Below are 15,314 nucleotides of genomic sequence, written 5' to 3' on the forward strand. Positions count from 1 at the left end.
AATCATATAAATAAATTAGGTCTACGTACACCCACATCCGGTAATACGAACCTATACAACCAAATAAACAAAATAAGTGAAGAATCGGACACTTAATCCAAAATCGGACTAGCAATGGACACCAGATTTATAGGAGCATATCCAAAGAAGAACGATCAGGAAGATTTATGGACCAATTCTCACTAATACTAAATAACTAACTAAATTAGCTCTAGATCTACCCTCATCCGGTAATATGAGCCTATCGAAACTAAATAGTAAAAATAAAGGATGAACTTATAAGTTCTATGACTCCATGGTAAATACAAAATATGACGGGAACGAGCTCCCAATCTTTCATAAGACTGTATATTCATGTGAACATACATAGGATTATCCAGGAGATATTCCTGAATCTAAGCAACAATTAATGCCTAAGGAAAGAAGAGGGAATCTACTAAAAAGAAAATCAATAATTTGTCCCAGTGGGTTAATCACTAACATTACGACTCTACGTCTATGGAAAGTCAAGCATCTATATACTATGAACTAAGAGACATAAAATAAGCAAACTAGACTTCCCTATTATCGTGTGAAAATGTGCCTGGAATATTTGGAACAATTGCACAAGAATGGTTAGGAAGTGTTGTACACCATTTCCCAACCAGAAATATTATCATGGATAAACATCTGCCTACTCTGACAAGAAAGACATGGATTACGAAATCGGATAGCAGTGATCAGTTGCTGAACTTCGAACCCACGTATTCACCAACTTTGAGCATTAACAGACTAGTTCATAAGAAGAAATATGAAGGACTCAAGAATTCATTTATAAATCAAAATTCCAAATTCATTCCAGAATCATCCTGTGGAGGAAGTAAGAATCCGAATTAATATAAAGTATTTAAGGTACCTGTGACAAATATCAATAAAGTAACCCAATAACAAATTAACAACCACAACTTCTTTCCAATATGGCAAATCCAATGACATGATATAAAAACAATAAAAAAAAATAATAGGTATGTAATCAAATATCCAAGATATAACACATAATCTAAGATATGGTAGTGTAACATAGCTCCATCTATATTAAGCAAGAATACTTGTATGAGCCCACACATCCAAATATCTTAATATATAATAATCAACAGCCCTTTTATTCTGAGAGGTTGAGTACAAAACTAAGAGTACAAGTGGAGGTTATTAACTTGGTAATACTACTGGCTGGATTAGTATTTGAGAATATTTGTCGATAATGACTCAAATGCAATCTATAATACAAAAAAAAATAATAATAAACTCATACAAGCGGTATTACACAAGAATTCGGTACCTAATAACTAATACGTGAGAAATCATCAAGCCATGCCGAAGGATAAAAATTGCTATGGTCAGGCATTATCTGGTGATTAACAATTTAAACTAAAATACTATACCATAATAAAACTAATTAAAGGCAAACAAAGGAAGATATTAGCTCAAACAACCCTGTTAAGCTAATCTTCTTCCGATGAAGTTGAAGAATCCACATCGTCCATGGTGTTGTCAGGCAGTAAATCCTTTACATGAAATTGACCAATTCGCTTATTAGTCGAATTGTCCTTTAATTCATAAATCAAAGGAGATATTACCCTTGAGACAGTACATGGGACATATTTCTGGCAAAACTTTGCAGAAATGGCATCACCCTTATTGGATTTGACAAAATTGCGCTTTAAGACTCGATCACCAACAAAGAATCGCAGATCTCGTTTCCTCAAATTATAGTGCTGCTGGTTCCTTAGGTAAGAAGTTTTTAACTTCTTCCTAATGTCTGCGAAAATATGAGGTAACGTCTGGAGATCATCTAAGCGATGAAGTTTCTCAGATATTTGAGGAAGATTTTCGGAATTGTCTGAAATTACACCAAAATAATCACCTGATAAAGCCACATTCCTACCAAAATTCAAATATGCTGGAGAGCACTGGGTAACTTCATGGACAGAAGTCCTTATGGCTTGAGCTATGGAATGAATATATTGATCCCAAGCTCTGTGATCAGGGTAAGTATAGGACCTTAGAGCTGTGACAATACTACGATTTACTCTCTCAGTATGATTTGCTTGTGGATGGTAGGCAGCATTATAAAAGGTCTTTTGAACCTTATATTTAGCTAGAAGATCTTTAAAGGCCTTCGATACAAACTGAGGACCGTTGTCACATGACACAATTTGAGGAACACCATACACCAAAAAGACTTGTTCCTCCAAATATTTTAAAATTGCTGGAGTTGTGGCCTGGCGAAGGGGACAAACTAAAGGAAATTTAGTGAAATAATCCACAACTACCAGGCAATAGGTATTACCCTTGTAACTCCGAGGATAAGGTCCAATGAGATCCATTGAGATCATCTGCCAAGGAAAATTTATGTTCCTGAAGGAACCCATAAGTCCAGCCTGTGGTAGGTTACTTGGTTTACAAGTAGCACAAACCATGCATTTAGAAATGTACCTTTTTATAGACTTCCGCATACCAGGCCAATAATATAATTCGGCAATACGGTGATAAGTCTTATAAAAACCAAAATGACCTGCCGTAACTTCATCATGAAACATATGCAGAATATTTTCCCTATTTGGCGTAGGTACAACTATTTTCCACTCCGACATATTGGATAAGGACTCTATCGGACTTAAGATGTGTTTGTACAGAATATTATTCTCTACCTTAAAATCAGGATATTTTTGTGGGTCTTGAGTGACCCTATCAATCATATTCTGATACCACATATCAGGACTTAAAGAGGACAGATCTAGGACATTAATATCATGGACACGTGAAAGAGCATCTGCGACCACTACCCCGTTTGCCTTTCTATGGACAATCTTATATGAATAGGCAGCCAGTTTGCATATCCATCGAGAAAGCCTCTGTGAAGGGTTTTTCATACTATGAAGCCATACTAAGGAACTATGATCAGTAATTATAGTGAAATTACGACCTTCCAGATAATAACGAAAAGCTTCTAACCCATGGATGATAGCTAAGAGTTCTTTCTCCGTAGTTGAATAGTTTTTCTGGGCCTTGTTCAACTTCTTACTAGTGTACGCTATGGGGTGTTCGGAGCCATCTTTCAACTGAAATAATACGCCTCCAGAAGCTGTATTAGAGCAATCTGTCATTAGATAAAAATGCTCATCAAAATTAGGTGACATCATAACCGGAGCGCTCGTTAAAGCATCTTTAACGCGCCTAAAAGCTTCGTCAGCCTCAGGAGTCCAAGTAATGGTCTGTCCCTTTTTCCTGTTCTTCAAAAGATCAGTAAGAGGTGACAACAAAGTAGACTAGGGCGACAAAACTGACATTTATCCAGATTGACCGTTAGATTAGCTTCCTTAAGACGTAAAAATAACTTATCTAAAATTTCCATATGAAGGGAAAAATCAGGAGTGACAACCAAAATATCGTCTAAATAATAGAAAACATAGGGCTCTAACGGTGGACCAATGACTAAATCCATCAGACGACACATTGTCTGAGGAGCAGAAACAAGACCGAAAGGCATGGTGACAAACTGGAATAATCCTTTACCACTGACAGCAAAAGCAGTATACTTCTTGCTCTCTTCACTCAGTGGGATCTGTAGGAAGGCCTTAGACAAATCAATAGAAGAGATGTATTTGGCATTCTGAAGTTTGCTCAAAATCACATCTATTCTGGGGATAGGATAAGCATCCCTGTTAGTTGTGATACTGTTTAGTTTTCGACCGTCAAAGCAGATCCTGAAGGATCCATCCTTCTTCTTCGTTAACCAGAGCGGAGAACAGTAGGACGATGTTGAAGGTTCTATGATATTTAAAGCAAGCATCGAATCTACTTCCTTTTCTAAATCTGCCTGCCAGGCTTGAGGTATGGGGTACTGATATAATCTGAAAGGAGTGGGATTTCCCACTTCGATAGTGTGAGAGATTAACGACGTACGACCTAGTTTGTCTTTTGAAGAAAGAGTAGTAAATTTAGAGATCATACTCTCTAATTGCCTTTGTTCAGAGCTTGATAAACTAGCAAAATCGTGAATAGCACTAAGGGTAGATAAATTAAATTCAGATATGGAAAAAGAAAAATCAGAACAACTTAAGGTACTATTGAAAGCATTGAAAAAGTCCATACCTAAAATTATAGAATTCTGCACGGAAGGAATAACATAAAATGTAATTTCCCTACATAAATCTGCCACTGTGATTTTAATTTGGAGTTTGCCCGTAATGGACTGAACTGTACCATCTGCAGTAGATACTTGCAAAGATGAAATGGGCATAATGGGAATACTAGAATTTTTCAATAAATTTAACGAATGTGCCCCTATCAATGAAATATTAGAGCCACTATCTAACAAAGCTAAACACGATTGTCCTAAAATTTGAATAGGAAGATATGGCCTATTATCATTTTGTTTCCTAACTAATAACGAATTAATATCTAGATCTAAAGTATTTGGTTGTCTACAACCGTTATATGGAACTAACCCAGACGTATCATCATCATTAACAAAACTAGAATCTAATATAGATAATGGAACCACATTACTATCACAATTATTATTGTTACGTTGAACACTACCAATCAAAGAAGCGTTTGTAAATGACCATCTGTGATCATTTGAATCAAGCGAATCTAACGTATTATCTATAGAAATAAATTTCTGGTTTAATTTTGTTTTGTGGTGTGTGCTGCTTTCTTGAACGACACCCCTTTCCCTTTTCGTGAAGATGGGTTTGGGTTGCTGGATGTGCTTGGTCCAGCAGTTTCGTTTGACGATGGGGTTTGATTCCCTGATTGGATGTTGGACGGAGAAACGTTCAGGGGACGGACCTCCGACGTGTCGTTTCCCGAACACTTAGAACAGTTTCTTTTAAGGGTGTTCTCTCGGCCACAACCATGGCAGAAAATACGATTTTGAGGAATCCCACAATTGTAAAATGGGTGACCAGGCTGATCACAATTCCAGCAGACAAGAGAACTAACAACCGAAACATTATGTTCATGACCCTTATTTAGCCAAGAACGTTGCCTAAAGGAAGTTGGCTGAGAAGAAGAGTTAGAAGAGGATCGAGATGTGGATGGAGGTTGAGAAGACCAGGATAACGTTTCCTCCAAACGTTTGCATTTTATAGTAAGGTCATCAATGTTCTGAATGTCCATAAGAGCTAATTGTTGATGATAAAAGGGCAATAGACATTTAAGGATGATTTTAATTTTAGCTAAATCTGACAAAGGAGTGTCTAAACGACTACACATACCTAATATAGTATTAATAAACATAGTAACAGATTCCCCAGGTTTCTGCTTATGATTCTTAATTTGATCTAATAAATCATCCTGGAATGAATACGGAAGAAAATCCGACTTCAACTTTTTAATCAGATCAGACCAACAAGAAAAATTACCCCTGTTATTCATAAACCATGTAAAAGCGGTCCCGGTGAACAACTCAGCAGAAGCAGCAAACAAATCCTCTTCCGAAACACCTCTAGATATTCGAAGACATTCAACCCTTTCTAAAAATGACATCACATCAGTGTGCTGTTTTTCACCTGAAAATGAAATACCCCATTTGTGTACTTGAACAGGTTTGGAGTACGTAAAGCTAGGTACATTGACTGAAGCATTAGGAGTAGAGGTAGCAATGGGGTTAACTCTAGAATCAAGTTCACCCTCTAGTGTTAATATTTTAAGAGAAACAGACCTCTTGAACGGTTCCTGTTCTTCAGAAGGACAGTGTAGCAAGTGTACACGGGCAGAAATATGGCCTAGACGAGATGTTAATCGCGCATACTCTGTATCCTTTACAGTTCCCCTAAACTTTTCGATTTTTTTAGACAAGCTGTCCAATGTTTCAGTGATTCCTTTTTGTTGTTCCTCAAAAGGAAGGGATACAGCTGAAATTTGGAGAAAACTTCTATTGCCAGCTTCTTGTTTCAAAGCACCTCTCAAAAGATTGCGTTTTTTATCGACAGTTGTCGACTCCTCTGGCATTATGTCCCGAATCTTTAATTCATAATCCAATTCATCCACCAGAAGATGTTCAGCTTTAAAAGCACACATGATGAGAGCAAAGTTATTGACAAATAGTCCAAAGAACAGAAATATGAAAAATATGAAAATATGAAAGTTTGCACGCAAAATATATATAATATAAACCGAGAAAATATCAGCAACACACCAACAAAATCAAAATAGCCAGCAAAAAAAAAAATATATATATAATGCAGTATATAATCTAATAAATAAGATCAAATAAATATATAAGATCAAATAAATGGATAAATAATCCAATAAATATTGTATACTCAAGTAAACCTACTACCTAAATACTGGAAGTAAATTTTTTTTATTTATATGTAACTTACCACCACTCTAGAAAAAATATATATCTATAATAATAATAATAATAATCAACACTTAGTTGTACCTCCAACTATACCACTATTGACTGAAGAAATAAAATTGTTATATGAATTATATTATTAATAGCAATATTAAATATAAGTTCCCAATAAAAATTCAAAATCTAACCCAGAATGTAAGCTGCACAAACATATACTATAATGAGGTCCCAAAATATAAACAAAAATCAAAACAGCGTTTAAGAATACCTGATATGTATCAGAAATTAAAAATAAAATAAATAAGTAACAATATGTGTATAGGATACCAAACGGAAATAACAAAGAGATTTCAGATAAAAGAGAAGAATTGACCTAAATGAATACTGTCTCAGACCAAAAATAAAGCCACCACGTTGGAAAGCCGATGTAACAACTAGCTGATGATTTTCTGTTGGAGTGAATGAAAAGGGAGTGGTAAACTCCAACAGAAGTAGTAAAAAGAAGAAGATCTACTTAATGTAGCCAAAGGACAAAAATGTGTGGCTTCTCCGTTGAAGAAGCTGGAGTAACTAAAATACAACTTTGTAGTAGTATTTGTATGGAAGGATGCCAAGACAAAGAATATCGAATTGATACAGGACTAGAGATGAGAAATCATTAATAGATAGATATAACTTGAATGGCTAGCTAAATATGTATGAGAAGGGCCACTTGACACTCAAGGAAGGATTCGGCCAATTTGCACGGCTATTTTTGGCCAGACAATAGATTAAAGGAAGTGACAATGATGGCTCGAAAAGAAGATATGAAGATAATGTTCAGAAAATAGATAGAGTAAATATAATAATATACTGAAAATAGAATGAATTTTTGGGCGCCAGAAGAAGGATAACTAGGTTAACGCTCTTCCAGGTATTCTACGCTGCTATAGAGTATGTTAAATTTGTAGTACAAGTATGTGAAAAGTTATTAAAGATTATTAAATTATAAAATATACTACTAAAAATAAAGGAGTAATAAGAAAAAAAAAATCACAATAAATGTATATTTATTGAATGTAACTACTAGATCTTTTTAACAATCTCTGAGTTAGGACAAGTAACTAGTGTGTAACTCTAACATGACAGGAAAAAGTGATACTAGTGAAAGTCAATTACAAAATCATCATACAACTATGATCTAAGAATACTCTTTATAAGGTTAGAAAAACTGACTACGGGTACCTCTAATACAGGAAGTACAACTTACAACTAGGTTAGTAGAACCCTCACCAAATAATAATTGTACGTTTATAATACGTACACCTTAATTAAATACTACCTGATACTATATATAACATATAAATACCTCACTGTGAGTGGGACAGGCACAAGCCTTATTGAATAAATAAACCTACGAGTGGATACACAGATCCTTTTCCTAACTCGTGGTTTATAATAGTAATAATAACAAGTGAAACCAAAAACTAATCTGAGGGATTAGAATCCAGAAGTTCATATGAATTTAATAAATTAAAGTTAAAGTTAAATAAAGTTAATAAGTTAAAGTTAAGTAAAGTTAATAAGTTCAAGTTAAATAAAGTTAATAATTACAATTTTGACTAATATGTGAAGTTAATTTTTAAAAATTTAATTAAACATATACTAAAATAATGGAATGAGTTTAAATAATTATACAAAAGTGGAACACAGCCTAAAAATAATCAAGATAAGAGTACCGACTACTATTATCAGGGAAAATATCTGAGCTCAGAAATTTATACCTTTATAGATTGCAGAGTGTTGGGGAACGCTATCAATTAAATATTATGTTGTAAAGAAAAAAAAACCTATAAAAAATATAAAGCAGGAAAAATGTGTGTGCAATTGAACTATAAAAAAAAATGTACTAAATATCACAAAACCAGTCTGTCTTTAATAAGAGCACAGTAAATGTTCCCAAACAAACCACTCTTTCCTAATCTTGAAGTTGATGTAATGAGCACCCAAGGGTGCTAACTCTCGCTAGCAGCTGTCCTGCTGGAGGTACAGGAGAGGAAGACTGGTAGAAAGCAGCTGAAGGTACTCAAAAAAAAGAAAATGTGGAAATAATCCAGGCTGGTCGCCTATTGATTGTTTCTCTCTGTGTGGTCTGGCCTTGGTGTTGTTGTAGGGTGGCTTTAAGATTTCATGGTAGGTGCTAAAAAAAACACAGTGTGGTGTTACTACCAATCTACCAATGTCAAAAAAAAGAAGCAAGAGATACGAGGAGGTGTTTTTATTCCTATGGGAATAAGAAGAAATAGGTCATTAAGTCCAAAAACTTGAATGACTAGACAGCTTGACCTTTTATCAGGTTGCTATCAGATGACCTTGATCAAATAACACAAGTAATTTCCAATTGAAATACAAAATATAATTACTGTGAAAGAATATTTTATTATAATATATACACCGGTATATAGATATATTATACAAGGATGAAATATAGTAAGACTAAGCGATGGATACTTATTTGATCATCGTTCAAAAGATAGGAGTTCTGTAGACTTGAAAGGAATATAAAAAATGGAGTTTAAATTAGCTCTATTTTCCAACTGGAAGCACAAATTAACAACGAATATTGAATTATCTCTAGATGAGTTTGATCCATGAAAATAAAACATAAAAACCATGAAAATAGACTATGTGAAACTTAGTTAGCAAATGTCAAGGACTTCCAAAATGGCTGAATAAAATACTTAATAAAATGTGTATTTACCGGGGTAGAACTCATTGGATATAGTATGCTCTAAAATTCTTCAAATCCACTGCTGCTGGATAACTTCACTATACTTTTATTGTAATATTTAATCAATTTGGAACTGAGAATTAGAGGTGAATAATTGAGTCTAATGACCCCGCACACTACGATTCAGACCGAACACTCGAGAAACAATGGCAATCCAAGGCTCACGTTCACAGCTGAATCCTTCGTACCCCTCTACTAAGCATTGGCTGTCAAAGTGGGGAAACCAATGTTGCCACGTTTTAAATGTGACGTCATCAAGCATTTAAAAATTCTGAGATGGGTTTAAGTTCTATTTGAATAAACATTGAAAGAAAATAATTCTGAAAATACTTAAATAATATTTTGGATAGTTAAATAATATCTTCCCATCAATAATCGATTCTATAAGGGGCGGAACGTCACATATCGACGAGGAGGTATTGTCAAGAAAAAATTTAATACAGTTTTCTTGGTTATTTTTAAATCGATTTAGCTGAAAATTGGTACACACACTAAGTACAACATTAAAAAGAGCATGACGGAGAGCTGTACTCAAAATTTTCCAAAACAAATTTCCGACAACAGGGAAAATTTTGGAAAAATTGTGATCTGGAAATGTGTGTACATGCTCCTTGAACAATGACAAACATCGTTCTGTAGTTTTTTTTCTCGAACTAAAAAAAATCCGACAAAAATAGGAGGATATAAGTAATTATAGTCTAAATAAAAAAAGCTAAGTGACCGACAAAAATATTGGGGCAAATCGACAGTCGGACAAAAAATTTAATTTTTATTAATAAACTATACTTTTAAACTATGCTGGGTTCGTGCATCCCCGTGCATCCCTTATCTTCACCACCATGTTTCTGACAAAAGTAGCAGATTCAACTAATTATATTCTTAAACAAGAAATGTAATTGTTTGACAAAAATGTTGGGGCAAACGAACAGACACCTTAATTCTTTTAGGCTATCGACGAAGAGGTATTGTGAAAAAAAAATTTAAAACAGTTTTCCTCGGTTATTTTTTAATCGATTTTGCTGAAAATTGGTACACACACGAAGTACAACATTTAAAAGGGCATGATGTAGAGCTGTACACAAAAATTTTCCAAAAAAATTTTCCGACAAGGGAGAAAATCTTGGAAAAATTGTCATCTGGAAATGTGTGTACATGCTCCTTGAACAATGACAAACATCGTTCTGTAGTTTTTTTCTCGAATTAAAAAAAAAATCCGACAAAAGTAGAAGGTTATAAGTAATTATATTCTAAATAAAAAAATCTAAGTGACGGACAAAAATATTGGGGCAAATCGACAGTCGGACAAAAAATTTAATTTTGTTAGTAAACTATACTTTTACAATATGCTGGGTCCGTGCATCCCTTATCTTCACAACCATTTTTCCAACAAAATTAGTAGGTTAAAAGTAATTATATTCTTAAACAAAAAATGTAATTGTCTGACAAAAATGTTGGGGCAAACGAACAGAAAACTTAATTTTTTTAGGCTATCGAGGAGGAGATATTGTCAAAAAAAAATAAAACAGTTTTTTCGGTTACTTTTGAATCGGTTTAGATGAAAAATGGTACACACACTAAGCACAACATTTAAAAGGGCGTGACGTAGAGTTGTATCTAAAGTTTTCCAAAAAGGATTTCCGACAAGAGGGAAAATTTTGGAAAAATTATGATCTGAAAATTTGTGTACATACTCCTTGAACAATGACAAACATCGTTCTGTAGTTTCTGTTCACGAATAAAAAAAAAATTCCGAGACAAGTATCAGGTTATAAATAGTTATAATCTAAATAAAAAGCCTAAGTCTCCGACAAAAATATTGGGGCAAACCGAAAGTCGGACAAAAAATTAAATTTTTATTAGTAAACTATACTTTTAAACAATTGTGGGTTCGTGCATCCCTTATCTTCACAACCATTTTTCCGACAAAAGTAGTAGGTTACAAGTAATTACATTCTTAAACAGAAAATGTAATTTTCTGACAAAAATGTTGGGGCAAACGAACAGAAAACTTAATTCTTTTAGGCTATCGACGACGAGGTATTATCAAAAAAAATTTTAAAACAGTTTTTCCCGGTTATTTTTTAATCGATTTAGCTGAAAATTGGTACACACACGAAGTACAACATTTAAAAGGATATGACGTAGAGCTGTACCCAAAATTTTCACTAGTAATACCACTAGAGGTCAAATTATTTCCGGAAATTTTTTTGAGATCATGAATATTTTAAAAATTTCCCAAGTCGCAGACGAGGGAAATTTTCTAAAAATATTCATGATCAAAAAAAAATTTCCGGATATTAATTTGACTTTGCGTGGTATTCGGTAAGAAAATTCCACACCAAATTTGCATTTGAAAATCCAAAGCTGCATGAACAGATTAATAGCGCGCCATAGCTTTGTCAGCAATTATTTAGGCTTTCAAATTCGTAATTTCTACTCATTGTAGTTGCATGGGAATACCATTTCAAGATAGAAAATAGTATATTCTTCAATTTTACATAAGTTTTGAGTAACTACAAGTGATAGAAAATGAATCAAAACTAAATTATGTAAACAAATAAAAACCAGTCTGTCAAAAATGTTCTGTTATTGTAAACGTCAAAAAATTTCCACTATAATTCGCTGTTGGGTACCCCACGAGCAAAAAATTTCCGATAAAATACCTCCGTTGCCATGGTGATCTGTCAAAATAACGTATTTTGATTGGTTCAAAATTACAGGTGTGGAATTTTCCAAAAAAATTTTCCGACAAGGGGGAAAATTTTGGAAAAATTGTGATCTGATAATTTGTGTACATACTCCTTGAACAACGACAAACATCGTTCTGTAGTTTTTTTTTCTCGAAGTAAAAAAAATCCGACACAAGTAGGAGGTTATAAGTAGTTATATTCTAAATCAAAAAATCTAAGTGTCCTACAAAAATATTGGGGCAAATTGAAAGTCGGACAAAAAATTTAATTTTTATTAATAAACTACATATACTTTTAAACTATGCAGCGTTCGTGCATCCCTTATCTTTACAACCATTTCTCCGACAAAAGCAGTAAGTTACAAGTAATTATATTCTTAAACAAAAAATGTAATTGTCTGACAAAAATGTTACAGCACACGAAGAGAAAACTTAATTCTTTTAGGCTATCGACGAGGAGGTATTATCAAAAAAAATTTTAAAACAGTTTTTCCCGGTTATTTTTGAATCGATTTTGCTGAAAATTGGTGGATCTACAGAGTGGCTGAAACAGGGCGACTACACTGCGAAGTGGATCGTTTGGAAGGGTGCGGCGGGTAATTTAATGGGTGAGAAAAAAAAGTTTGTTCAAATGATTAAAAACTTGCCGGCTAATATATTTTTTTAAAAAGTGTGTTCGTCAAAATCAGTGTTTGTAATGTCCATAGTTTTAAACAATTTATAAAATTTCATACTTAAATAACTTTAAGGCACACCGCATACGGTGAAACGCAAATGTAACGAAACTGAAACTGTCGGTTACTTTTGAATTTCATTTGAGTTTATGCAGTAGACGCCTATGAGAGACCACACATGATGAAACCATATGGACCATTTCAGAGCGGCCGTTTGAAACGCATATATTTCAGTTTCATTGAAACCGGTGTGCAGCAAACTTGTGTTTTTATCGGGTTTCGTGTTTTTGTGTCGTTGTGGGTACTTTAAAAAACCGGCCAAACCCGATTTCGGCAAAACAAGTTTGTCCTAACCCCCTTAGGATAAACTAGTATGGCCTAGGCCAAACTAGTTTATCCTATCGCGCGTAGGCCAAACTAGTTTATCCTGATATAAATAAACACACTTCAGGCCAAACTAGTTTGGCCTAGGCCAAACTAGTTTATCCTGATTTAAAGACGCACACTTCAGGCTAAACTAGTTTATCTATTTATAAACTTCTTCTTCTTCTTCTTCTTGTAGTGCCTATCCGTTTAGGATGTTGGCGACCATCATGGCAATCTCTACTTTTCACACTGCTGCTCTGAAAAGACTTGTAGTGGTTGTGTTGAAGCACGTGCGTAGATTTTTCTATGTCTTTTTTAGATGCGTCTGTAAATACGATACGATGATTTTTAAAATAATTTTCTATGTCTGAATTAAACATAATATTTCTCGCGCGCAAAGCGCGCGCATGAAGTGCGCAAAACGCGTACGTAAGGCGCGCAAAACTCGCGTATAAATCGCGCATAAGGCGCGCAAAACTTGCGTATAAATCGCGCACACCGCCAAAAACGCGCGCATAAGGTGCGCGAAACGCGTGCATACAGTGCGCAAAAGGCGCGCATAAAGTTCGCAAAACGCGCATAAAGTGCGCAAAACGCGCGCGTAAAGTGCGCATAACGCGCGCATAAAGCGCACGTAAGGCGCGCCTGACGCGCGCGTTTTTGGTGCATTATGCGCGCGTTTCGCGCGCGATAAATATGTTTAATTCAGACATAGAAAATTATTTTAAAAATCATCATATCGTATTTACAGACGCATCTAAAAAAGATCTAGAAAATTTGACGTACGTGGTTCAACACAACCACTACAAGTCTTTTCAGAGCAGCAGTGTGAAAAGTAGAGATTGCCATGATGGTCGCCAACATCCGAAACGGATAGGCACTACAAGAAGAAGAATAAGAAGGCCGTACTAGTTTATCCTGAAGTGTGAATCTTTATTATATCAGGATAAACTAGTTTGGCCTGAAGTGTGTTTATTTATATCAGGATAAACTAGTTTGGCCTACGCGCGATAGGATAAACTAGTTTGGTCTACGCGCGATAGGATAAACTAGTTTGGCCTAAGCCATACTAGTTTATCCTAAGGCGGTTAGGACAAACTAGTTTCGCCTAGGCCAAACTAGTTTGTCCTGAAATCGGGTTTGGCCGGTAACAGATAAATCCCTACATAGTACATTGAGAAGAATATCAATTATATGACTGTGGGTCTGTGGCTGCCAATCAATGAAACTGATCTGTATGCGTTTCAAATCGTCGGTTTGAAACGGTCAAAATGGTTTCATCATAATATGTGGTTTCTCATAGACGTCTATGGCATAAACTCAAAAGTAACTGAGGGTTGCAGTTTCGTTACATTTGCGTTTCACCGTATATGCTGGCCCTTATTTGTTTTGTTCAGTTCAAATGCATCCAATGTATAATAAAATGTAGGTAAATATAAATATGTAATAGAGAAAACATTGCTTATGGGATTTATTCTTTTCGATGGGACCTTCTTTAAAATCAGAAACAAATAATTCAAAGATGACGTCCCACGGTTTTCCTTTTAATGACCTATAAATATGCCCTCGGGTTCTTGTATCACATATTATATCCTGTTTTGCACTTCAATCAAAAACCGTTCTAAATCGAGATTCATTTTAGGTGCTCACCCTATAACCTCTCGTAAACATCTGTGGCGGCTACAAAAGTGGTCCGTCTGAATTGGGTTTGCCACTAGTGGACGCCACTAGCGTCTGTGGCCGGCGACTGTGGCCGGCTACACTCGCTCGTGTGGGGTGCACCGGCCACTCTACATAAGAACCCACGGTAATCATCGTCAGCCACTCTGTGGATCCACAGAGTAGCGCTGCAGCGTGGTCCGTTTGGTTTGGCCCTAGCGAAAAATTCAATAAAACCTTATAACACGTACTTTTTATTCTGAAACATTAGAATAAGCGCCAAATATGTCTTTTAATCCTGTATTTGGATCTTACCTCATGCACATTTTAAAAAATCATTAACGAATTAAGCGACATTTGATCGAATAACTTTTAAAATATAAATTATTTTTACAAAATTTAAAAATATGTAACAGTTTTTTATATTTTCATTAACCTTTTAAATATGAAACATGTCATTTCTATATTTTAGAAATAGCACCAAAAATAAAGTAAAATCTTTAAACCCATTTATCTCAAAACTACATTTTGGCACTTAATCTGCTATTACATAACGCGGTCCATCTTATTATCAATTGTTTCCATTGATTTTAATTCATGCGCTAGTATCTTTAAGAGTTTCTGTAAGGATGTTTTTGTACTATACTTTAAAAAGAAGTGGAGATACTATTTTATTCCACTTTCTCTTTTATGGCGGTCCTTTTTGATAATTTGTTTACCATTACTTGTGATCTGTAATACGTCGTACTTTGAGCAAGGATTAGATAAAGCGTTTTAAATTTTCAATATGTTTCTAAAACTAAA

General features: G+C 34.7%; 1 protein-coding gene across 1 annotated transcript; it reads right to left on the bottom strand.

Annotated features, from left to right (window-relative positions):
• Nucleotides 1-4,542: 4,542 nt before the first annotated feature.
• Nucleotides 4,543-9,505, bottom strand: LOC126879677 (uncharacterized). The gene is made up of 2 exons (XM_050642862.1): nt 9,093-9,505; nt 4,543-8,531 (listed from the first exon to the last, which is right to left on the bottom strand). The coding sequence occupies exon 2, from the start codon at nt 6,067-6,069 to the stop codon at nt 4,672-4,674; it is 1,398 nt and encodes a 465-aa protein (XP_050498819.1). The 5' UTR covers nt 6,070-8,531; nt 9,093-9,505; the 3' UTR covers nt 4,543-4,671.
• Nucleotides 9,506-15,314: the final 5,809 nt, after the last annotated feature.

The sequence above is a fragment of the Diabrotica virgifera genome, chromosome 2, assembly GCF_917563875.1.
Source record: "Diabrotica virgifera virgifera chromosome 2, PGI_DIABVI_V3a".
Lineage (NCBI taxonomy): Eukaryota > Metazoa > Arthropoda > Insecta > Coleoptera > Chrysomelidae > Diabrotica > Diabrotica virgifera.